This window comes from Prionailurus viverrinus, chromosome C2 (genome assembly GCF_022837055.1).
Source record: "Prionailurus viverrinus isolate Anna chromosome C2, UM_Priviv_1.0, whole genome shotgun sequence".
NCBI lineage: Eukaryota > Metazoa > Chordata > Mammalia > Carnivora > Felidae > Prionailurus > Prionailurus viverrinus.
Genome location: NC_062569.1, coordinates 18,933,509 through 18,959,136, shown reverse-complemented (window position 1 = coordinate 18,959,136; position 25,628 = coordinate 18,933,509). Strand labels below are relative to the sequence as shown.

Below are 25,628 nucleotides of genomic sequence, written 5' to 3'. Positions count from 1 at the left end.
TTCAAACATATTGGATGGATGGAAGGAAGGAGGGAGGGAGGGGTGGAAGATGGGTGAGCAATGAGGTTGGAAAAACTTAACTAAGTTTTCCGTGAAAGAAAGAAATGGAGAAGGGAAAATACCCTAGACAGGAATGTAGTATGAACCAACTTAGAAAAATGAGTATAGTGGTCCTGACAGTGAACCCTAATATCCATTCCACCTCAGTAATTAGTCCGAGCCACTAATAATAATCGTATTTCCCTTGTGTAGATTGTCCTGAGCAATGAGACATGAGGTACAGTCTGCTGTGTGGGGTCTAGAGATGTTTTCCTCACTTCTGTGGAAGAGAACATGGGAAGTGGTGCTCTCTCTTCCTCCTCTGGAAGTGGTCCTATCTAGATACAAGGATTGGGAGATCCTAGAACTGTCTTGCTACCAGCTGGACCATGAAGCCACCACAAAGAAAGAAGGAAGCCAGAGACCTGGAGCCGGAGCCCTTGTATTCGCACTCAGGAGTTTGCTCTGTTGGATTTATTGTGACATAATGACCTCTTTACTTACCTCAGTTTCAGTTCCAGGGTCTAATGACCTCAGTGAAACAATGAGAATCTACAGAGATGACATACTCACATTGAATAGCAGGAAAGATTAGGTTTTGAGACTCGGGGTCCTTGAATGATGGCCTGAAGTGGTCTATATAGTGCTTTAAAAACATAGAACCTGGGTGCAGACTGACTGAACTCTAATCTTATTTCCACCACTTTCAAGCTGTTGACCCAGGACAAGTTACTTAACCTTTCTCTTCCTCGTTCTTCCTGTGTCAAGTGCTTGATAGTGATAATATCTACTTCACAGGGTTGTTATGAAGATTAAATGAGTTTATCCATATGAAGCTCTTAGAACACTGCTTGGGCCACGTTAAGCATTTAGTTTGTTGGCTGTTATTCTTAGTGGTGGTGATACTTATTTTATAGTTAGCTGTTCACAAGCTTCTGTGTATGTAAAAACACGTGAGAAGTTTGTGAAATGCTGCATCCCATTGCTGAGCATTTTATTGAGTGGATATGGATTTGGCCAGTGCATCTGCACAACTGTATGGGTGATTCTGCTGCAGGTAGCCCAAAGGCCTCACGTTGAGAAGCTGCAAAAGATAGTAAAGAGTCATTGGGGGCTTTGCAGCAGTGGAGTGGGATGGGACAAATGGTATGTTACGAGAATGAATCCATTTTACAGGATTAATCTATCTTTACAGGAAACTGGAGCTTGGAGAATAGAAATGAAAAGGTTTTGAGATGTTTGCTTGAGATATGACAAAGGAAATCTTGACAGGCTTTGGTATAAAAAAAACACTTTGAGATTTTGAGCCTTTGTGGCTCAGAGATTGTTGATACAACTGAAAGGATGAGAAAATCTCAGAAAGGTGCGTCTGCTTCCTTTGTTTTGTTTCATATCATGGAGGTCCACGTGGGGCCATGCCAATTGGGCAGTTAAAAGATGCTGGCCTGGGGTGCCTGACTGACTTAGTAGAGCATGTGACTCTTGATCTCAGGGTTGTGAGTTCAAACCCTCTGCTGGACAAGAGATTACTTAAAAATAAATGAAAAAAATGAAAAAAGATGCTGGCCTGAAAGTTTCTCTGAAGGGAGAGTTGGAGAAGCAGCAGTCTGACTAAGAGAATGGTTGCCACCCGCTAGCCTGAAAGTTTCTCAGCCAAACTCACACATCAAGCATTCTACATTTACAATTTCTCCTATCCTGACATTGGGATTGCTGTTGCTTGAAATTCTGTGTCGTGGTGTAATTATTTTTTTTAATGTTTACGGAGGCTGTGGTAACTTTTCCATAGTTTGTGGTTCTCGTATTTTTCCTCTTATTATTTATAGAAGAACCAGTTACCTGAAGACTTAATTTCGTTACCTTCACTGAGACCTACTACATGCACTCTGCTGGATACTTCACGCACATTATTCATGATCCTCACAATGGTCTTGCAGGACAAGCACACCTGTTTTGTATGTGAGAAAAATAAGGCTCAAAGAGGTTAAATGACTTACCTAAAATCATAGTTAAGCTAGAATTAAAACTGAGGTCTGTCCTAGAAATCCATGCTCTTACTAGGTTTCCACTAATGTGTCCTGTCATGTAACTAACAGAAACTGCTTAACCATGCTTAACATTTCTTTGAAGTCTCTGAAGGAACTTTTCATTAAGATGCTATCATTCCACTATATTCCTGTTACACATAACGTAGTATTATTGATGAGTAGCAGAAAACAGGTAGATCCTGAGGTGCCTATTTTATCTTTGAATGAAAACAACTTACCATTATTTGAAAATTTTAACTTTCACATCCATATATTATATTCTCACATGAGACATTAAATCCACTTATCCCACTTTAGTAAATTACGTACCTTTTTCTCCAGATTATTGCTGCTATTTCTCCTTCCTCTATCTCTGCCCTCAGAAATAAATTACTTTAAGAATAAACCTTTTCTTTATGTAAGGATATAAAAGCAAAATCTGGTATTAAAACTAAAAAAAAAAAAAGTCTTCATGTCTGAAAAAGAATAATTTTGGGCAGTGGGGGATGGTAAGAAAAATCCCTGAATGTACAGTTCATGAATCATGTAGAAAATTCCTAGCTAATTTACAAGTATTCAAAAGATGTTTTAATGTATTGGCCAATACATTCTTTGAACCACTGTTAAGAATTAAATGTATTGTCTAAACAGTGTGGAAAGGATGTTTAATAGAGCCTTGTGAATTCGTCGGAGAGTTTTACCTGGTAATAGAGTATTAAAAGATTTCCAGGAACTTTTGAGGCATTTGAAAAAGCAATTTGAGAACACTGCCCATTCTTTTCTTTTATTGCATTAATGGAATTGGGTTTTCTTTAAAGGTTTTTGAAAGAAAATAATCTATACAGATTTCTTTTTTGTTACTCCCATCAGCAACATTGGATATATGAACAGAGATAATGACAGTGCTCTGCCTGGCTTTCTAGAAACTCTCTAGTGTCCTTACTGTCACTGGTAACACTCTTATTGATAAGCAGAGACAAAGAGTACATGTGTTAGTGGAGCCCCTCAAGTATTGAAGTGACACTGATATTTACACAGGGCTCTCGAAAACAAATTTTGTTAATAGAGAGTCATACCTCTTAATCTGTTCAAACACATAAGGGTCCATGCATATTCAACTTCGGTAGGATGATAACATCTAACATTAGTTTCACGACTATGGTATCTCTTCCTTTGCTTTTCTCCACTCTTACCTCCCATCCCTAATCTTTGACTCTGGTGCTGTTAAGTGTCTGAAATGTAGGGAATGTGTGTATGTAAGGGGCAGTGGGTCAGGGGAAAATAGAAAGAAGGAGAAGGTCATCTGTTTGTAAATTGGTTTACAGTATTTTGGGCTTGGGATTTTTTTGTGCAAACTGTGGACCCTTTGCTTAAACAAAATTTGATCCCAAACTATAGAGCACGTAAAAGCTGGGCTCTTCTGTTTGGGGTAGAAACACAAAGCTAAAACTCACTAATACATCCCCCCACTTCTCTAAATAAGGTTGGGGACAAGGGAGAGGTCTTTTAAATAACTTACAGGAACACCACTTGAAAATCATTGTTCTCCACTGAAGAGTCAGGCTTTATTGCATACTGAGTTCACTATGCAAGAAGATGGATTTTTATTGTTTGGAAATCAGCGAATTTTGTTTGTGAGTTCAATATGTGCAATGTATTAGATAGCATCACTTAATGGATTAAAAAATTTGGATGTCTAGATCAGTATTAGTTTACTTTTTCATGTTATTTTCCTGTTAAGATTGTCTCTTTTCTTAAAATTTTTTTAACGTTTATTTATTTTTGAGACAGAGAGAGAGATAGAGCATGAAAGGGGTGGGTCAGAGAGAGAGGGAGACAAAGAATCTGAAACAGGCTCCAGGCTCTGAGCTGTAAGCACAGAGCCCAACGCGGGGCTCGAACCCACGAACTGCGAGATTGTGACCTGAGCTGAAGTCTGACGCTTAGCCAACTGAGCCACTCAGGCACCCCAGATTGTCTCTTTTCTTAATAGGAGATGTAGTCTCCAATTTTTGTTACTCTCGGGAAATGGCATGAGTACAGTATAGTATATTTACTATGGGTAGATTCTAATCATTAAAAATTCTGATTTCTCTTGAGCTCTAGTATATATCAGCTATTAATTTTCTTATCCTTTCCTTAGATAACATACTTAATAGAGCTATGTTATGAGTTGCATAATGGAATTTGCAGATTTATCATCACTTTTGATATATCTTTGGATCTCCTTTTAAAAACAAAACAGAGCTTTACAATTAAAATAAGTATAAGCAGATATTTAGTCCTTGAAAATAACTTCATTTTCATTAACCACTATGTATAGAATAATCTTCCTTTTCTCAGGCAGTATCCATTTAAAATATATAAGGCCTGCAAGCTGGAGTTAAGAGCCTGTGTTTGGTTGTTTTGTATCATAAATTATGACATTATGGAAATGCAGTTAGTAGTGAAAATAAAACCTTAGTATTTAGAGATTAATTCAAAATATTTTCAATAAGAATGTAGCCAAGTTAGCTCACATACTGCAGTTCAGGCTGATAAATAGTCATCAGATTATAATGCACATTACTAATTAAGTTCTAGCAAACAGTACATGTAAAACCATCTTCAAATCTAGTAACTAAAAGCATGTAGGTAAACCCTACTAATCATGATCATATGGTAATGTATAACTTTTGGTCCAGAAGATTCGGATAAATGTCCTACGGTGATGTCCAGAGATCAGCTTTGCAGTGATTTATGTAAAGTATTCCCTGTTTTATCAAATATGGTAGTTAAATCACAAGCAGTTTCAAATTTAAGTCTCTGTGTAGAGGAAAAAAAGCAACAGAGTCTTTGCCTTTCTTAATTCTGATTGCCCTGATTTTGGAGAAATAGCTCCTTCTTAATTAATTAATGCTGTAAGATTGTGGGCTGAAGAGTGCCATAAAGTGCAAATTACTGTTTATTTGAATGAACACTCTTCATGCTTAATAGTTAAAAAGTGGAATGAAAGGAAAAGCCAAAAACTAACAAATGATGCCAGCATTTAAACGCATTTCTAAAAATGATTACATTAGACTTGAAACCGATTTTTTAATATCTGATGAGATTATTTATAATATTTAGAAGACTTTTATTCTACAACTGCACACAGCAGTATACCAGTTATAACTTTTTGTTGACAAATTGCCACGGTAAACCTCCACATGTCTGACATGCTCTACTTTTCTCTTTACTTTCTTTTTCCAACAAGTTTAATACTTAAGTATAATGCTTCCTGTTATTATGTCCCATTGCAATAGGAGCTTTCTCAATTTTTTTTTTTTTTTTTTTTAATTTTTTTTTTTCAACGTTTATTTATTTTTGGGACAGAGAGAGACAGAGCATGAACGGGGGAGGGGCAGACAGAGAGGGAGACACAGAATCGGAAACAGGCTCCAGGCTCCGAGCCATCAGCCCAGAGCCCGACGCGGGGCTCGAACTCACGGACCGCGAGATCGTGACCTGGCTGAAGTCGGACGCTTAACCGACTGCGCCACCCAGGCGCCCCGTCAATTTTGAATATCTCATATTCCACTAAAGTTGACTTAAATACTTTAAAAAGCTTTCCTCCCCATCCCAGCCTTATAGAGATGTATTTACATATGTTCATTAGGATTCATCTGGATTCATTCCAAGATAGCAATAACATAGATTTCTGCTTTTTTCTTGAAGTTCATAATGAAAATAATAAATATGTGGTCCTATAAAAGTAGACATTATTTGCTATCATGATAAAAAGGTTCTTAAATACACTGCAACTGAAAATACTAAACATGACATTTTCAGCTTTTGATGTCTTTATATATACTCCTATATATTCATTTATGTGATGGTAATGGAAGCAAAAAAATAAATATGACTTTTTGGTAGAAGACTTGTACCTACATGTCATTCATTCAACAAATAATTATTGCATGTAATTTCCTATATGCCAGGCACTGTTGCAGGCACCTGGGATAGTGCAGTGCAACAAACAAAATCAATGTTCTCACAAGTATACCCACAACTAAGTTGCTATATTATTGATGTACTCCTCTATAAAGAACTAGTCTACCCTTGTGACAGTAAACGAAATCATCATGCGTTTATACCTTACAAAAAGAAAAACTGTGAAAGTCAGCTGATTGAATCCTATCCTATGTGAAGCTGGAATCCTGTTTGATGTGTGATTTAATGCAGACAATTAATTAGATGTTTCAATTCTGGACTAATGTCAACAGTAAATGAATATGACTTTATAGCATTGTTTGGCACTATAAATCCTCTGAGAAAAATTTAAAAACACATTGATCAGACCTATATATTATATAGGCTGATGACATCTTATTGGCTGTAATTAACCACAATATGTAATCTCTGAATATTAAAAATACCTTGTAATATTAAGGAGTCAAGAAAATGGCTTGTCTTCATGGCTTAAAAAAATTTTTTTCAACACTGAGCGAAGTTATGTGTTTGGTTAATATTCCCAAACTATTTGGCTCAAGGGAAAGATAGACTTTAACAGAATGAGAAATCTGGCCAATTGGTGTTCTCCTTTTTTAAATTTATATTCCTTAAGAAAAGTTAATTATAACAAATCATGTCTTTCCTTTTTTTTCAAGATTGAAAATGTGTGGATACATATATACAAATGGTAAATTTTTTTAAGCTTCCTTGTTTATCAGAATAAAAGAAATTTTTCTCTTTTTTCCCCATTTGTGTTTAAGATAAATCCTCAGTGTTGTATTTAACTACAATATAGTGAAAACCATTTTCTTTGAGCATACAAACATAAAGATTTCCAATAGCCTGCAGCTAGTATGCACTGTCTGAAGCTAATAGATTGGACAGAATACTGCTGCTGTTTGAGTAAAAGTTAATGCTTTTGAGACCAGCTAATACACTTAACTATAGTGTATGAACAGTGGGTGTCCTGCTTATTTTTATTACAAGCTTTATCACTGTGCAATTTTCTTACAACATGCTAACAGTAATCCACTTTAAGCTCATACTTAAATATTTATTGAATGTGGTAGCCAAGGAGCCATGTTTAAAAGGCACATTAAAAAATACCTCAATATGGCATTCAGTTGCTTACTAAGCAACATAATCTGAATTATGGTTTATCTCAGATTTTATAATAATAAGTAATATTTCAATATCAACTTAGAATTCTGAAGAGAAGAAAGTTTGCATCCCCCAAATGAGATAATTATGCATCAGCTCTATTAAATTAGAAAAAATCTAAAGTCAAAAAATTCTCGGTACAAAACACATACTCCAAAATGATAACCCCATGCGTGTCCAAAAGGATTTCCCATATCCTGTTTAAGTTTCTTTCCCCACTCTTTTTTTATAATTCTAAAATTTCATTTTAGTATGAATATATATAAGGTATATTTTATAATCTTCTTCCTCTCCAAATACATAAATATGCAAACTTGTATAAATTATGTACTTACATAAAAATCAAAAGGCATAAGGATATACTACTGAATTCAGGAAACATGGGTACACTAGGGTATGTGTTTACACAAGTTGAGATGTGATAAAGAAGAAAAATCGGAAGAAGAAATTCTGCCAGAGTAAAGCTTTATTAGCTCTGTTTTTCCTCTTGTCTCTTATCTGAAGCACCCAGGTTTTTTTTTTTCATTTGTTTAAAAATAAAACATTTGCACACACAATGTTAGCTTATTAGAAGGTCTTTTATCACTGTAAATTACTACATTATTTGCATATCAAGATTCACACAAAACACAATTGAACCTACTATTTGGTATCTTGAAAGCAGTCTTAGTTTCATGTCTACTTTTCATTATTTGCCAAAAACTTGATAAATTCGCTTTGTAGTTCTTTTTTGTGATAGCTGGAGTTGAAATGTTATTTCTTATAAATAAGTCAGATTGCTTTTGAACCAAATCTGGCCAATTTGTCATTTATATCCCCATCTATAGTTTCAAACTCAATTGTTATTAACTTTAAATTAAAAGTTTTAAATCAGTAGTAAAAGTCATGGGGGTATCGAGGAAGCGATGGGGTGCGGATGGCATTAGAATCAACCATGGGTCTAGCACTGCACTGCTAGGCACAGTGTTCACAATAATAGCTGTTGGACATAGTGCTCACAAGTTTCAAAGTAAATATCATTAATCCTATTCTACAAAATAAAAGGCTCTGAGATAAACGTTAAGTGACTTGGCCTGAGGCCTAAGTCACACACCCAGTTAAGTGGCTGTTTTGATCACCCCTTCACCCCTTTGATGAGGAAAGGATTCCTGCCATAGGGTTGTGGGGATGGCTGAACACACAACACCCGATAGTTGTCAGATGAGATTGGCGGCTGTTTATTAGTCACATACACTCACAGCTTCAGGGAGGAAGACCCTGCATGCCATGCAGGTCACGTGGGAATTGCACTTAATGAATAGAGTGAACAGCTAGAGGCTGTGGGAGGCAGGCTTTGTAGTATTAAGAGAGTGGTGTATCCCCTGGTTCCCACAGAATGATGTGATTGGCTTGTCCGAATATATCTGCAAGCTCGCAGGAAACTGAAACCTGCTACTCAGGGAAAAGCAGGAACTACACGTGAGCCCTTTGATAAGGTCTGTTATGAGCCCTTGTAGATAGAACCAGAGTAGCGAGAGCAACTTACGGGTAGGCTATTCAAGGCCTTCCTGATGTTACCAGATTTCAGGGCATCACATAATTTTGAACCTTAATGTTAGGTCTTAACAAAACAGTGGCTAAAGTGGGATTCTAATCGTGGACTTTCTGATTTCAGTGACCATGTGCATTCTGCTATTCGACGATATTTCTTCCCCTTGCTAGGATCACATGTTAACATTTTATAGGGGACTAAGTACTTTGCTTTCTCTGGGCATTTCTTAATCTTGTTTTTTTTTTGTGTGTGTGTGTGTGTGTTTTTTTTTTATGAATTCACATGCTGTAGTAACTTTATTCCCATAAAAAACTGGAACACTCTTACTTGGGAAAGGATTGGAGAACTTGTTTTCCTTTTATAGGAAATCTAAGTCCTAATTGTATCCGGATTTAGAGTTTTCTTCCTCACACAGAGAAGTTTTTCTTTCAAGAACTCTACCTCCCCTTTTCAAAACAAAATCATTTCTCCATATTCCATGTAGCTGTTACAAGAACTTTTTTGCTCTCCCGCCACAGCCATGCAGCTGTAGACCACAAGTCTGGGATACCGCCTTTCTCCAGTTGTTTCTCTTAAATTAGATCTTTTCGACCACTCCTGCACACAGTGATACACTCCCCAGTCTTTAAGCCAGTTGGGAGATTCTTCACAGGGTACTTTGCAGAATACTTTGGGCTGGTTGCTGCAAGAGACGTTAAATCAGAGATGGTGTCTGCCATTGAGGCTCTTGCTATGGAGAATAAAAATAAGGATTGTACGATGTAAAGGAAAATCGGTACGTGTGGAGCGTCTTGCTTGGCCCACAAGGCTGTCCATGAGCTAGCCGCTGCCTCCCTATGCAGCCTCATCTTCTGCTGTTTTTCCTCTCTTCACTTGGCTCTGGCCACATCGGCCTTACTTCTGCTTCTCAACTATAGCAGGTTTTTCCCATCTTGAGACCTTTCTCCTTGCTGTTCCTTGCCCTGAAACACTCTTCCTTCACTGCTATCTCTTTTCTTTAAGCTCTCTTCCCAAGTGTTATTTATAAGGAGAGGACTTCTTTGACCATGCTACCAAAAACTACCCTTATGACTCTTCATGCATAGCACCTCCCAGGTCATCCTCTTAGCACTTACGTGATTTTTCCGAGATACTTAATTTCTCTGCCACAGTTTGGTAATCTGTAAAATGGGAATGTTTTGATAGATTGAGAACTAAATGCAATAGCACATGTAAAGTGCTAATTATAATTTTAAGAGTCCCTGGCATGTAGTGAGCACTCAGTAAACACGGTCCATTTCTAATCATCATCATTACCATGAAGGGTAAAAGAAGTAGTATAATCCATAAATGTTGTAATTGATCAATGTAAGAGAAACTCAGAGACATGCCATGAAAGCAACAAGCATAACTGTATGTCACTATGGGCAGTGGATGCAGTATGAGCACAGTGATTCTAAAGATCAGTTACTGAAATGGCCCAGTTGGAGCAATGAGGGGCAGACTGTGAATGGAGTCCTAAGTTAATTATAGAGTCTGTTTAATTCAACAGAAATTTGAAGAACTTCATTTCATGCCAGTCCCTGAGCTACGACTGTGGGAGCACAAACCTGAACCATACAGGTTCCTTTAAAGCATCTAAGATTGATTCCAATGGGACTTGAATGAGTGGAGAGAAGCAAGAAAGGTGTTCCCTGCAGGCTTCAGCAAGAACTTAAGTAGAGGGGCGCCTGGCCAGCTCAACTGGTAAAGCATGCGACTCTTGATCTTGGGGCCATGAATTCAGGCCCCAGGTTGGTTGTAAAAAAAGAAAGCAAGGAAAGAAAAAGGGAGAAGGAAGAGGAAAGGGAGAAAGAGGAAAAAGTACACAGGTAGAGGTACCGAGTCATTAAGGTTCGGGAATTCACATTGTCTAGAGAACAGGTTCCCTCGTTCCAGAGCAAGAGGAAATAAAACTGACGTGAGGCCTCCCAAGTTATGGAGGATTTAGGGTACCACTGCCAGAACATGGGCCTCATTCTGTAGACATTTAGGAGCCTGTGGGAGGTTTGAACATTGATCAGCAGAAGTAGTACTTAGATAATATGTTTCTGTCTTTTGTCTGGTATTACAAATTCCTTGAATCTAACTAAGTATGAAAAGGTTCGAGTTAAAAGGGACAGATCTCTTCAACTTGATGTGTCAAACACTTTCAGTAGTTGTACAATTGTGATCTTTCATTAGTTGGTACTAAGTAAATTTTGTAGCAGAGAGTGATAGGCAGTTGGTGACAGGCAGTCATTCAGCTCTTAGTCATGTTCTCTTTACTTGAGTAATATTTAAAGTGTTAAAATTTTCCTTTTCGTTGTATTTTACGTATCACAAACCTGATATATTCTTGAAATACTTATGAAGTTAGATACTGTTCCATGTGGCCCATACCACATGTAAATGGAAAGGAGAAATTTAACATAGTTCATAAATTGAAATATTTGGTTTCATCTGTGCTCAGATTGAAACCATAAAAGAATCAGAATGACTGTAGGTTTATGTTGTCACAGTTACCACCAGAGATACAGATTTTCAAACAACCACATCTCAGTGTTTTTGTATGGTTTGTAACTTCTTGCAAGTATGTTTGAATACTTACCATATACTGGCTAGCTATTTTTGTCTTCATTTTAAGGAAAATGTGAATATTGTTAGATTTTTCCTCCAATAATTGTGAGATTATTTTTGTCAACAAAGAAATCAGAGTATGAGATTTGGAATATGAACTCAATAACACTTATAAATAGGTTGATCAAAAATGTTTTCTATTTCTTGACATTGAGTTTATGAGATGTTTTATTTTTTGTATGTGATTAAAAAAAAAATAAGAAATAGGCTGTTGTGTTTATAGGATACCTTTATGGAAAACAGGAGACCCTGTCCCCTCGGGACACTGTAGAAGGAAGCCATGAAACTGAATTCCTTACTGACTCGTTATCATATATTGTTACTTGGCAAATGCCAGGAATCTAAGAACTAAAGGGATACAGAGTGTATGTCCTAGCCAGGAGGTATTGTGCCCAGAGGCACCTCTCCCTTCTGGATCTGAACCCTGGAATTATGCTCGGGATTTTCATGGATAAATGTTTGGATAAATGAAGGTAGATCTGGGGGATGAAATTAGAATTTTCAGTGACCCCTAGTGTCGGCTAGCTGCCCAAAGCCTCTAACGTCCCAGAGATCATGAGAGGGAATCTCAGGAGATCAGGATTGAATTTTACTCTTAAAATGAACATTCTGTATCCTAGCCTCTTAACAGCTGTCCCTACCCCTCCTCTCAAGCAGTTTGAAGCCCCCATCATGTGACACCACCTTTTGAAAAAGGGGAAGATACACATAATTTTACTGTGTTTTAGTAGAGTAACACTTTCATCCAAAATGCATTATATTGCCCACCCCATCCCGTAATCCAGATGTATAACTCAAGTACCGTAGCTCTCTCAGTGATTAGCCCAGTTCGTGTTTAACATGCACAATCCAAGTTTCCATGGCCATGAAACCTACCTGATCTCAACAGTCTGTCTGAATGAGCCTCCAGTGGAACCAGGAAAGTTATATTTATTAATACTAGAAATTCTTACAGTTTTTTAAAATGAATATTTAATAAGATGCAAAATAATGACCTGCATTATCTATAACATTTGCGCCTCAAAGTGAACAAACCAAGGATCATGCTTTGCAAACAGAAATATTTTAGCATCAAAAGAGAAAACTGGGGGCACGTGGCTGGCTTGGTTGGTAGAGCGAGCATCTCTTGGTCATGAGTTCAAGCCTCGTGTTGGGGGTAGAGCTTACTTAAAAAAAAAATAATAAAAATTTTTAAAGGAGAAAACATTATTTTTTGTTACAAAGGAAGTAGTCACAGATCATACCAATCAAACAATTCTGTCAGGTTTTAAGGAACTATAAAGAGTTGAGTTATTGCTTGACTTAGATTTTTTTAAATGGGAAGGGAGTGTTCGGAAGACATTTCCTACCACTTTGTCCCCTCCGAGTTCCTCTCCTGCTCTTCCTAGATCTGGCTCTTACTGACTCCCAGCAGTATAGCTGGGTATTTAAATCCTAAGTGACTTGCTTATTGTTAGGCAGATCAGAAGTCTGCTGAAACAAGCACAGGAAATTTGAAACACCTAAAGGCTATTTAAAAAAAAAAAACCCTAGCTGCTGACATTTTACTTAGAATTGTAGAGAGAATGGATTGTTTGGGTACTGAGCTGTAGGGTACAAATGCTGGGGTTTTAAGGCCAACTTTTAAAAAATCTCTGAAGTCATTTCACCTGGTATTGCATCAGTTAGGTATTCTAAGGCATCACATGAAAACTAAATCCACTCTGGTGTTGGCAGGCAGCTGTTGTGCCTGCCATTGAATTAGAATTGTTGGAATACCATCCATGTACTTGAGCATGAATCAGAAAATTGGGGAAGGAAAGCTTGATGCCGCTGTCTCTGAGGAAGGAGACAAACGGTGGGGTTCCTGCAAAGAAGCAGATCTTATTAGAGGAGCCCACTAGCTTGATTGTAACGCTTGTGTGGCCAGAGCAGGTCTCCCGACATCGCCCACAGGTATCATCGATTCTGTCATATTTTGAAGTTATAATGTGTTCATTGTAGTAGCTTTATGCTATTATTTTTGAAAGGCGGTTGTTAACTGTACAATGCTTGAGGCACTATTACGAACTAAAGATTTTAAATATGTCATGTTTTTTAATTACCAAAGGCGGTGACAGAATATGAAACTCTCCACTTGGGCCCTCTGAAACACTTATATTTACAATTACTGTGACACTTATGTTCAAGAACATTTCATATTTATTTAAAAACTTAAAGAATGTTATTATAAAGCACTGATTTGTGATTTAAATTGAAGCTCCCCAGTGTTCATATTGTTAGAAATTTAGATTTTAGTTCTCTCACTTTTACATTGTTAATTATAACTTTAGATTTAAATGTGACCTATGTAATGCATGCTGTGAGAATAAAACCTGTCTGGAAGTTGAAAGAACAAAATAAGTGTATTTTAATAAAATCTGGAATATCATTACACTCCTTAGACTTTAATATCAATGAGACTAGTAATACTGAATGAAACAGACAGGAAATCAGAGTGAAGTCAGGCAGAATGATTCTTTTTTTTTTTTACACTGAACTTAATAAACTGAAAGAAGTTTGAATGAACTAAAGAAGAATGCCAAAACATTTCTATAAATTGTAAAAAGTTCAATTATGGGGGCACCTGGGTGGCTCAGTCAGTTCAATGTCCAACTCTTGATTTCAGCTCAAGTCATTATCTCGTGGTTTGTGAGTTCAAGCCCTGCATCAGGCTCTGTGCTAAGAGCGCAGAGCCTGCTTAGGATTCTCTCGCGACCTGATTTCCCCTCCCCCGCTCCCCCCTCCGCTCTCGCTCTTTCTCAAAATAAATAAACATTTAAAAATAAAAAATAAAAAAATTCTATAAATGATACATATATACAATCAATCTTTAAAAATCTGTAAAGATTATGTAGCTTCTTATAACAGTATTCCATACTTTTTAGCCTAAGTGGTAAATTCTCAGTATTAAGGAAGATTTATTTTCTGATCCTAAGTGTTCGTAAAGGTATATAGAGCATTTTTATGAACGCTTGTGCCCTCCTGAATGTAAGGAAGAAAAATTTGCTGTGAAATAGTTTTGAGTTTACTAAACTGAAGTTGCCTTACTCAGGGTGCTGAGCTTTCTGTGTTTTTTTCCTACAATATCTCCTTACAAAAGCATGTTTTATGAGCCTTTTTTCTTTTATTTTTTGATATCTGAGCTTTTTTTTTTTATCCAAGGAGATCTTTAAAAGGTCACAATTCATAAATTAATAGCTTAGCCACCAGATCATTCTCTCATCAGTCCGTATCTACCACCAGTTTGCCCTCCAGGGAGGCACAAAGGAGAAGGTCTGGTTACTGGTTACAAATTACATCACTCTTGCTCAGTTTGCCCGGGGTTTCCCCTCAGAGGAATGTGGTTTGAAAAAACTTCCTCCACCACACTTCTATTTGCATATTACTTAATTTTCTTTGACAATGCATCATATCAAATATCCACAGCAATCAAAATCTAACCAAATTTAGTAATAAGAAAGCAACAGCTCCTTGGATGTGTATTATCTGTGTGCCCTGCTAAACTCCCTTACAGTAACAATACTTTCTAGGTTTCCACCCACCTCTCCTGCCAGTCGCCAGTCATCTTTTCTAGCCATTATCTTCCTCATGGCCATTCATTCGTCAGTTGTTAGGTCCTCTTCTCTCACTCTCTCTCACTCTCTCTCCCTCTCTGAGTGATCTCATCTCTGCCTGTGGTTTCACTTACCACCTCTGAGCACTAGAGGAATGACCGCTTGGACATCATAACGACACCACATACTCTGAGGTTTGTCTTAGCTTCCTCAGAAAGAAGAATCTGAAGCAGGGGACTATGTGCTGTTACTTTGTTAGGGGCTATAATCTCAGCAAGTAGAGGGGCAAGAAGAATGTAGTTTGGTAGCAGGGAGAGTCAATACATGGATAAGCTGTTGAGTTGCCTGGCACTGCCCAAGCCTGGAGGACCATACTCCCGAGAAATAAGGTAAACTGTCTTAAGATTGTGCATTGTGAGAGGAGAAAGGAGGAAGAGTTTTTCCACTAGTTCTTACTGGTCAAGATTTTCCCTACGACATATTAACTTCCCCAAGTCCCCCAGTAGTTAATGGGGTGATGTGCAAGTGGGGATCCACTTGCAAGTGGGGATCAATGTCAACAAAGATGCCTTGGAGTGAGAAGCAAGAGCTGCCCACAGACATGAGGCAAGGTGCTGTCACATTATACCTTTGTGAAGTTCGTACTGATGAAAGAGCTGAAATAAGATGCAAGTGAAATTGAGAGAATCTAAAGTGGTACAGACAAGGTGTCCAGTGTAATATACCCCTTTTACCACTCAGATCACTCGTGCCCTAAATTATACCTAGCTTCCATACTACGATATGGGGCCTCACTGCCTCCCTGAGATCAGAGATACAAGTGCAATCCGTAACTGAGTCCCTTTTAAGGTGAAGCCTTGCTTTAATCCTATGGCAAAAGACTTAAGGCAAGAGAGCTAAGAGAAACTAACTACTGCAGTCCCTACTGCTGCAACTGACCCTGAAACTGTAAGTGATACTCACCATCTCCTTCTTTTACCCGGTCTACATTTTCTTCATCAGTGGCAAATGTTTTTGCCTGATTTGAGTTCCTTGCCTGCTGAAGTGACCCAGACTTCCCTCAAATGTCTGAGCCCTTAGTTGCCTTTTTCTTATTGAGTCATGCTGGAATTTCCCATTGACTGTTACCACTGGCCATGGAAGCACCAAGAGATTTCTGATGAAATCCCCCAAGTTCTGGACATATTTCTCCCTCCCTCACTTCGTAGCCATAGTCTTTGCTTCTCATAACGATCAGTGTTGAGTATCCCCAAAAGGAGACTGACTCCCTTTTTTTCTACGTGTATACAGACATGAGAAGCCCACAGTGACCAGAAGGTAGTCAGAGATTTACATTTAATGTAACTCTTTTGTGTCCTCTGGATGAAACAGTTACCTGCCCAAACCAGCCTGGGTATCAGGACTTCTAACTTAGCAAATACTGAAGTTTCATGGAAGGGGAACACAAATTCTGCAAGTGGGTCCACTAGGAATGATGATGACAGAAGCTAATCCTACTTTCATCCTTTGGTTCCCAGACCTAAGTATTCTAGCTGTTGGTAACAGACCATACATTGAAAGCATTGCTTCAGCGTATATGCCACATCTCGAGTTGGGAGTTATCTTTAAGATTTCTCTTTAGCTGACTTTTATTTTTTAACAGTTGATTCTTTGTTTCTTACTTTTTTTTTCTTTGAGAGACAGAGACAGAGCCCAAGGTGGGGAGGGGCAGAGAGAGAGGGAGACACACACAGAATCCAAAGCAGGCTCCAGGCTCTGAGCTGTTAGCACAGAGCCCGACGCGAGGCTCGAACCCACGAACCGTGAGATCATGATCTGAGCCGAAGTCAGATGCTTAACCTGCTGAGCCACCCAGGCACCCCCTGACTTTTTAATAGGCTATTCTACCTGCCTATAAGGCCAGCTATTTCTCTGTTGGTAGAGTCATGGTTAGAACAGTGGATTCTAAGGTTATGTACCCATTGTCACATTTCTTTGTTATAAAATGGGTCCTTGGCCTAAAGTAGGGTTTTGTGGGATATCACATTGATAGATCGGGTATTTTATAAGCCTTGGGATAGTGGTGGTAGCAAAAGTATTGGGAGCTAGAAACAAAACTCATATCCAGAGTAGGTATTAATTTTAGTAAAATAAATCATTGCCCCTTCCCATGTACTGTCTTACACCCAGTGATTGACTGGTCTTGAGTAATTGTGGCACATTGAGAGCTTGACACTATATCTGTTGCTGGCAGGTTAAAGCATTTAGCAGTAGCAATAACTTTTTTCAGCATTGGTGAGCAGAAGCACCATAGCCATTTTATTCATGGGCTCGTTGTGTCAACTCTTTGGTGACCTAACTGGGAGGCTGGCTGACACCCATAGAATGACTCATCCTGTTCACCTTTTGTTGACCTTTGACAATACACATTGACATTTTGGTAGATGCTTCCTGGTGGGCACGAATGTGAGATACAAAACTGCGCCTCATTTGTGTCCAGTCCATCTTTCCCAGACCTCCTTATCATACTGTCTTTCACTGCTATTTTCTAGGCCCCGATCAGCAGTTGAGCCATTTGCTATGGCCCACGAGTCAAGATGTGTGTGGTTGAGGCCGTTTCTCCCTCCATTTGAAATGGATGACCAAATGCACTGCTCCAGCTGTTCTCCCCGGCCAGACTTCCTCTGCCACAGTCGTTTATGTCCACTCCTGAATAAGACTGCAGTGTAGCGGTAGTCCATTGTCGAATTCTTTTTCTTTCGGTCAGTTGGTCATGAGAGAAAGAGACATTTATCACCTGGGAATCTGGGTTACCTGGAAATGTAATTTACTCATGCTTTCTGAGTATACTTGGGCCTAATCCAAATAAGTCCTTTCCATCATATAGCAGGTTGTTTCTGTGCCCATCTAACTTTATGTCTCAGTGAGTACTTCCGGTCCCAGGGTCCTTTGTTGACCCATGGTCAGGCATAAAAATTCCACTAGGGCCCTCTGTTTTCTGCCACAGAACCCCAGGGTTCTGCACTGTGGCTTCTCTTTTGGCACTCGCAAGAGACTCCACAGACTCCTTTTCTATCGGGGACAGGTCCTGCACCCTCAGATCCACTGGCACAGATGCACCACAGCCTGGACCTGCTACATAGTCTTTTGCATAGTTCTGGGTCACTCTTGGAACAGGCAGCCACTGCGTCTCTGATAAACGAGTCAAGGCAGTGTTATGAAATATGGAATATATTGTCTCCAGAACCCAGTGAGGTCTACCTTTTTCTTAGCAGTAGGTGCTGAGAAAAGCGAGATGTTTTTTACCTGACAGAGGATGCTCTTGGCATGTCTCAGAGCCCTTGAGTTCTTAAAAACATAAGCAGTGTGCGGTATCTCCTGTTTTTTGTGAGGTGTCTGGTGTGCGTTTTACTAGGTCAACCAGGATTCTTTTCCATTTCTTGCTTTACAGATCCAGTTAGTATGGTGTCATCAATATAATGGATTAGAGTCACATTCTGTGGAATGTGCAGATGATCCAGGTCTGTGCAGACTAAATGTTGAGGGAGATCAGGAGAGTTACCGTTGCCCTGGGGCAGGGTGGTATCCTGTCTGTACCAGGAATCTGCTTTTGATCCACCCTTCTATGGGCTCTGAGAAGAAAGTACTCACTCCATAAATAGCTGAATACCAAATGCCAGAAGCTGTATAATGTCATACTTAGCATGACAGCCGCTATTGGGACTTCCACCAGTTTAAGGTTACAGTGATCCATCATCTGGTTTTTTTCTGCAGGGTCATTAGAAGTATAGAAAGGGTATATAATTAAGGACCACCACTCCTGCATCTGTATGTCTCTGATAGTGCTGCTAATCTCTGCACTTCTTCCCAGTATACGGTATTGCTTTTGATTTACTGTATCTAGACTGAAGATGGAGTTGTAGGGGAAAGCTTCAAGGGTTTGCTCCGCTCTTCTTACAAAAATGACACTTATCCCAATGTCAGAGAGCCAGCGTGAGGGTTTCCCAGTTATACACTTGAAGTCAAGAAATAACTCCATGAGAGGTCTATAGATCCCATTGGACCTGAGCCAACACTTAAGGAATTACCTAGCCTCCATACACCTGCATTCTAATCAGAGGAATATAGTGGCACTTCAGATGCCCCAATATGGGTATAGTTTGGAACTCTAATGTGATAGTCCTCAAAAAGTCTGGAGTTTTCCTTTTCCCAGTACTATTACCCATGTGAAAAAAGTTCCTTGCTCTCTCCTGCCTTACACTTGCTCTCTTCTCTGCCTGACATATTTCTCTCTCCTCTCTTTCCTTAGGTACTGTGTGTCCTCCTTGACAGGGTCAAATTAGTCATATATGTTATTTTTCACCATGTGCTTCTTTTTTATAATATTACAACAATTGTAGTTTCGTATAAATTTTGTATGCTGACCTGCTCATAAGTTCCTTGAGGGTAGTATCATTACCTGCTTTGTACACTGCTCTAGCCCTAGCTTAGTATCTGCCTTATATATTAGGAGATTAATAACTATTTGGGGAGTGAATTGTCGGATGGATGACAGAAAGTGAAAGAGAAGCGTTTACGGACTTTGGGAGCACTGTTACTCTAGCTCAGCAATTCTAGGAAGCCTTTCTTCTCCCACCCCTCTCATATTTTAACACTTCTTTTATCTTTGCTTTTGGCCAGCTGGCTGTTGTGACTTAGTTGTTAGTGCCTGTGCATTCACAAAAACACTTGCAAAAAAAGTCTGCAGCTTGGAAGAAAATTCCAGAAGCAGAAGTGGAGCAACATGTCAAGGAACACTGCACCAACAATGCTCCTAATGGTACACAGGACTGTATTTTGTGGGAAAACTGTCATCTCTGAGCTGAAAAGTGGTGCAGGAGATTGGAAATCTGAATGTAAAGAAGCTTTAGTAATAATTTTTTGCTCACATAGTCTTTTTATTTGTGCTTCAGTGATAATTATCATATATCACCATTGTACTTATCATGAGAGCCCATTCAGTAAGTGTAAAATAATTTTTATGTTTTAAGAAATCACTTAGTTATAGTTTAATTTGGCAATTTTTTTCTTAATGGTTCATAAAATAATAGTGCATCATCATTTTATAGTGAATGAAATAGGGTATTATACAGTTGTCTTCAGGGCCTCCATTAACATATATGGCATCTTGCATAGAGTAGAAAGAGACATTCCAGAGCAGCCTTGCACTGGATATGAGGTGTGGTGAGGAGAACCCCTCTCCGCCAGATGCCTTTGGGGTGTGGGAAATCACCACCACCACCACACGTGGCAGCTTCAGCTATCCTTGTGGTAATATGTTTTATGATTTTATCTTAGAATTGGGAAACAGAGCATTATATGTAGTTTTTAGACATTGCTGTTCTGTTCTTGAATCTTATAACTTGAAGAAAGGTTACAGAAAAACTGATTATATAGCAAAGTGAATATTAAATCAATATTCGGAACAGTAAGTTTCTGTTTTTAAAAATCATTCTTTTTAGGGAAGTCATTTTTTCCGAATAGATAAGCCATTGTGAAGAAGTTCTTATCTGTGAATATTAGGGTGTTTCTGGGTAGACAGGAAGTCCAGCAGAATTTAATTTGATTGAATCTGTCTGGGTCAGTGACCTCATAATCTTTCCAGAATGAAGCTCTAGTCATGAAGCATTTCAGTGCCCCTCCTGGGAACTTTGGTCAGCTCCTGAAAGGCATGCCTGCCTTTGCTATTTAATATAGATCTTAATATTTATGTCTTTGACAGTGTTTCTGTTTGACCATATAGTCTGGAACTATTTTTCATACAGATTGTGTCAAAATTTAAATTTTTACAACCTCACTTTGTCTCACAACAGCTTAGGTAAACTTAGTTTATCCACTGTAATTAAGATTTTGAATTCACTTAGGAATAGTTTACGAAATTAATATTTTTTATGCATGGCCTACCATAAGGATTCTGATAGAAAACTAATCAAGAATGATAGTAGTTCTTCTTATGGAAAGTATTCAGACTTACGGGTAATATTATGTCATTGGATTCCAGATACTTTCTAACTATCTGAAATGCATTTCTGTTACAAATTTCAAGGTTTATCATTTATATTCAAATGTATCATCCAATTTTTTAATAAAATATCTCTTCCTGCTTCTGCTTCCTTTCTCCATCTCCCATCCTCCGTGTAGTTGTAAATTTTTTTTTAATTTTTATTTATTTTTGAGAGGGAGTGAGACAGAGCATGAGCAGGGGAGGGCCAGAGACAGGGAGACACAGAATCGGAAGCATGCTCCAGGCTCTGAGCTGTCAGCAGAGAGCCCGACACGGGGCTCGAACAACGAACCGTGAGAACATGACCTGAGCTGAAGTCGGATGCCCAACCGACTGAGCCACCCAGGCACCCCCCCCGCCTTTTTTAAAATTTTTTTTTAATGTTTATTTATTTTTGAGAGAGAGTAAGACAGAGCATGAGCGGGGGACTCCGTGTAGTTATAGACAGAGAAGTGCAATTTTTAATAACCTGATCTCTAAATTGTTGTCCGGGAGCCCAGGTAATTATAAGGGATTAGAGGCAAAAGTTGCAACTCAAGAGATTAGGAAACTAAGTCTGGCAGAACCAGGGTCTGGTACCTTTGGGAAAATCAGTACACAACTCCATGCATTTACTTCCTCCTGCATCTTCTCAGAGTTCACCACAAACTTGCATTTTCCCTTCTTTTCAGTGCTTTATAGAAGTGTGATGTTATCTTCCCGAAGAATCCATAGTGTTCTGTTGAATTGGGCCCCTTACCTTATTGCCCAAAGGTATGCCGTTATAAAACACACTGGCAAAAATAATTTAAACTGGACGAATTTGGGGTAATAATATTACAGAGTTTGAAATGTCAGCAAAAATATTTTGTTGCAGTTGTGTATGTTGTGATTAAAACAATGAAAGCGCTCATCTTGAACAAATAGAAAGCATTTGTTGAATGAAAGCATTCATGGGGGATTTTTATTGTTAGCCACATTTGTAGATCTTTACAAACTGCTTACATGGATTTCTTAAAATTTGTTTGAAAAAAAAAACCTCAACAGATCCCAGTTTCTCTTGACCATTTCAAAGACCATTAATCACCCTTGGCCATTTATCACCATTTAATAATACCAAATCATAGCATGGTCAGGAGAAGTAAGTGGATGGAATTCAAACATTTGCTTCCCGTTTTCAACTCTAATTTTTAAAGTTTGGATGGGGTGAAAATGAGGAGCTGTGGAACTTTGTAAGGTTTTTGTTACGTATGATTATATTTTCTCTTTTCACCACTGCCCATTACTGGTAATTAAAAGACAGTTTTTAACATTGATTGGGAAAACCCGTTATCTGGTTCAATCTAATCTTCTCATTATGTGACTAGATCTAAGATTCTGATAGTTTCAATAATGCTGCAGGTCGTGTCCTGGGAGACTGAGAGGCAGGTAGAATCCGTCACTCATCATGGTTAACCAGTTCTAAGAGTTTATCTCATATAACCCTGTTTTGAATTAACTAAATAATCCAGTAAGCAGTGTTTTTAATATCTCAAAAAGGGAAAGATTCAAAGTTGGCTAACAATGAAATTTCCCATTTTTCACTGGCAGGAACCCCAGCCCCGTAATGGGGAAGGTCCCACCAGTGCGAAGGCCCCACATGGGGACCCCTCCCCTAGTGAGGAAATGTACCCCTGAAGAGGAGTCCTTCTGGCCACCTGGCCCACTGCTACCCTACCACGTGAGTACAGCAATGGCTTTGAGGACCTCAGCAAGTTTTCCATTTCTTGGTGGCCATTTGTCTGTGAGAAATGGCCAGAACTTCTTCCTGTTTCTCTTAGACATTCAGTAAAGGAGATACAAGCCTCTTTTTACTGTTCTGCTTCGTTTTTCCAAGTGCAATCAAAAGAATTTGTTTGGATAAGAGATTAAGACTATTGGTTAAGACTCAGGTGTGATTAGTGAAACACTTGGTTCCTTGTGTAGAACAAGTAATACTGTTGAACAGAACTTTCTGCAGTGGTGGGAATGTTCTCTGTATGCCCTTGCCAATACACTACCCACCAACCACATACTGCTGCTGAGTACTTGAAATATAGTGCAAATGAAGAATTTAATTTCCAGTTTTATCTCATTTTAATTAATTTAAATTTAATTCTCCACATATGACCAGTGGCTACTAAAATGAACAGTGAATGCGTACATTGAATGCTGTGTGCCTCAGGTGTCCAGCCTTTTTGAATATTTCTACAAATGTACCCCTTTACCTCTGTTTCTTTAATAACCCAGAAAATTTTTCCTTGTTTTATATTATTGTAAATATAATTCTCTAAAAGTAAGAAAATATTTAAATTAAAAATTCTTACTTCGAAACTTATTCACCCATACTGCCCTTCTGTAGTTTTAATTACTTTATGATATTAAGAAAATTTATTCAACCTTAAAATTACAAAGTAATATCAATTTAAATATCCTAGCTTTATTTGCTTCTTTACATGTTTTAATTTGGAACTTCACTATATATGTAGAAGTAATTATACACATTAAAATAACTTTTCCATTTTATTATTCCTTTTTAATGAGACAATAAAATATCCTACATTAGTATAGTGCATGCAGTGCTATTACCAAAACATTAAATTCAGCATTTATTCATTATAATGCAGTACTTAATATGTTTCAAAGTTTGGATCTGGTAGATAGGTTATTGAAATTACAGATTAACTATATTTTTAGGTTTACTACTGAGGGTAGATGTCCTTCCACTATTGGGCAATCATTAAAAATTTCTTACGTCGTAAGATGCTAATAAGAGAAATTGTGGGGAGCGGGGGATGTATGGGAACTCTCTGTACTGTCTTTGTAATATTTCTGTAAATCTAAAATGATTCTAAAATTTTTTGAAGCTTACTAATGTTTTTTAAGTTTATCTATTTATTTTGAGGGGGAGGGGAGGGGCAGAGAGAGAAGGAGAGAGAAAATCCCAAGCAGGTTTCACACCCAGCAAAGAGCCCGGCATGGGGCTCAGTCTCACAAGACTGAGCCAAAATCAAGAATCTCAGGTGAGATCACCTGAGCCAAAATCAAGAATCAGATGCTTAACTGACTCAGCTACCCAGGTGCCACTGAAGTTTATTTTTAAAAATCGTTTCATCAAATTTTGTCGTGGTATCCATTTGTATCTGTGCAAAATAAGAATTACCAGCTCAGTAATTAGTAGTACTTACATAAGTATCACTACATGTCATCTTCAAAATATCCCTGAGAAGTGCTGTTATAATTTTACAAATTAGAAAGCTTGAGGCATCGAATAAAGAATAATTCAGCCAGGGTTACTTAGTGGCAGTACCAGGATTTGAACCCAGCAAGTCAGTGCTTTTAACCACACTTACGTTACTTTTTTTTTTTTTTAGTTTAGTTTTGAGAGACAGAGGAATCCAAAGCAGGCTCCACACCAGCAGTGCTGAGCCCGATATGGGGCTCCAACCCACAAACCGGGAGATCATGACCTAAGCCAAAACCAGAGTCAGACACTTAACCGACTAAGCCACCCAGGTGCCCCTACACTATGTTACCTTTTTAGGCGTCTTGATTATGCCGTGGAAGATACAGATTTTCTGCTGTCAGTGTAGCAGTACAAACTTCCCAGTATAAGAAATCCAAAATAAAGTAGTACCATGGTGATAAATTACTTTTACACCTTGAAAGATACAGAAGTATGCTTTATTTCTGTAACAGTGATTCAGACTTTATTTCATACAGTGGTTAATTATTTTGTTGAGTGAGGAATATGTTCATATTCTCTTGACAAGAGGCATCTATGTTAGTGGGGTTTTAAAAAATTTATTTGTACTTCCTTAAGGTAGTGACTAAGAATGAAAAAAGTGAGCATTGCATAAGAGTAAGGGGAGATGGATGTGGCTGGTCATGTCATAAAGGCAAAGTTTTAATGAGAATAAGTTTTTAAGGAACTTAGAGTAATATATGGCATATTATTTTGCGAAATTATTTCAGTGTTGTTTTACCATACGCATATTAGAGTGTTTTCTTTTACCATATGCCTGTAATGTTATTCTTCCTGGACATTAAATTATGGATATGTAATTGTTAAAACTGAAATATAGGAAAGGTTGATGGTGAATTATCAACATTTCTTTGAGGTGTTTTTGTGAAGTTTGGGAAATATTTCTTTCGCTAAAAACAGGGAAGAAAAAAGATGGACTATGTTGCATAGTTCAGAAATTGTTGCAAATGGAATATATTGGTTTGTCCACTCATTGTTTAAATATCATACGCCCATTGATGGATTAACACATTCAACGACATGATATCTAACTGATCTAACTGCTGCAAGTATTTAAGGTCATGCCTTTAATTGTCAATAAGAGACAGAATTGAAATGCTTTAAGGGAATTCAAATCATAAACAGGTGCAATTCTTATAGAATCATTCTTTTTCTGTTATTGTATACACTTGTGAACTGATTGGCAATCCTCTGTTGGCTCTGACAAATTATTTGGATTTGGAAGGCAGTGCTTTCTTGCTAAGAATATATATTTTTCAAATCACTATGAAGATTTTGTCATACTGTAGAAATTTCAGGGCAAAGTCATGTTTGCAAAATAAGGGAATTACACATTTTAGTACTCATTGACCAATTAAAATTTAGCTTTAGATTATTGGTTTAGATTGACACCCTGTCTTGA

General features: G+C 38.1%; 1 protein-coding gene across 3 annotated transcripts in view; it reads left to right on the top strand.

Moving 5' to 3' along the window:
- UBE2E2 (ubiquitin conjugating enzyme E2 E2) overlaps positions 1-25,628 on the top strand; it is a 380,850-nt gene that overhangs the window by 209,168 nt on the left and 146,054 nt on the right. The window contains exon 4 of one of the 3 annotated variants that reach the window (XM_047874547.1): positions 22,534-22,663. The exons of the other annotated variants lie outside the window; for them this stretch is intronic. Within the exon in view, the coding sequence (XP_047730503.1) occupies positions 22,534-22,663 (130 nt within the window). The remainder of the gene's footprint in view (positions 1-22,533; positions 22,664-25,628) is intronic. 3 annotated transcript variants of the gene reach the window in all.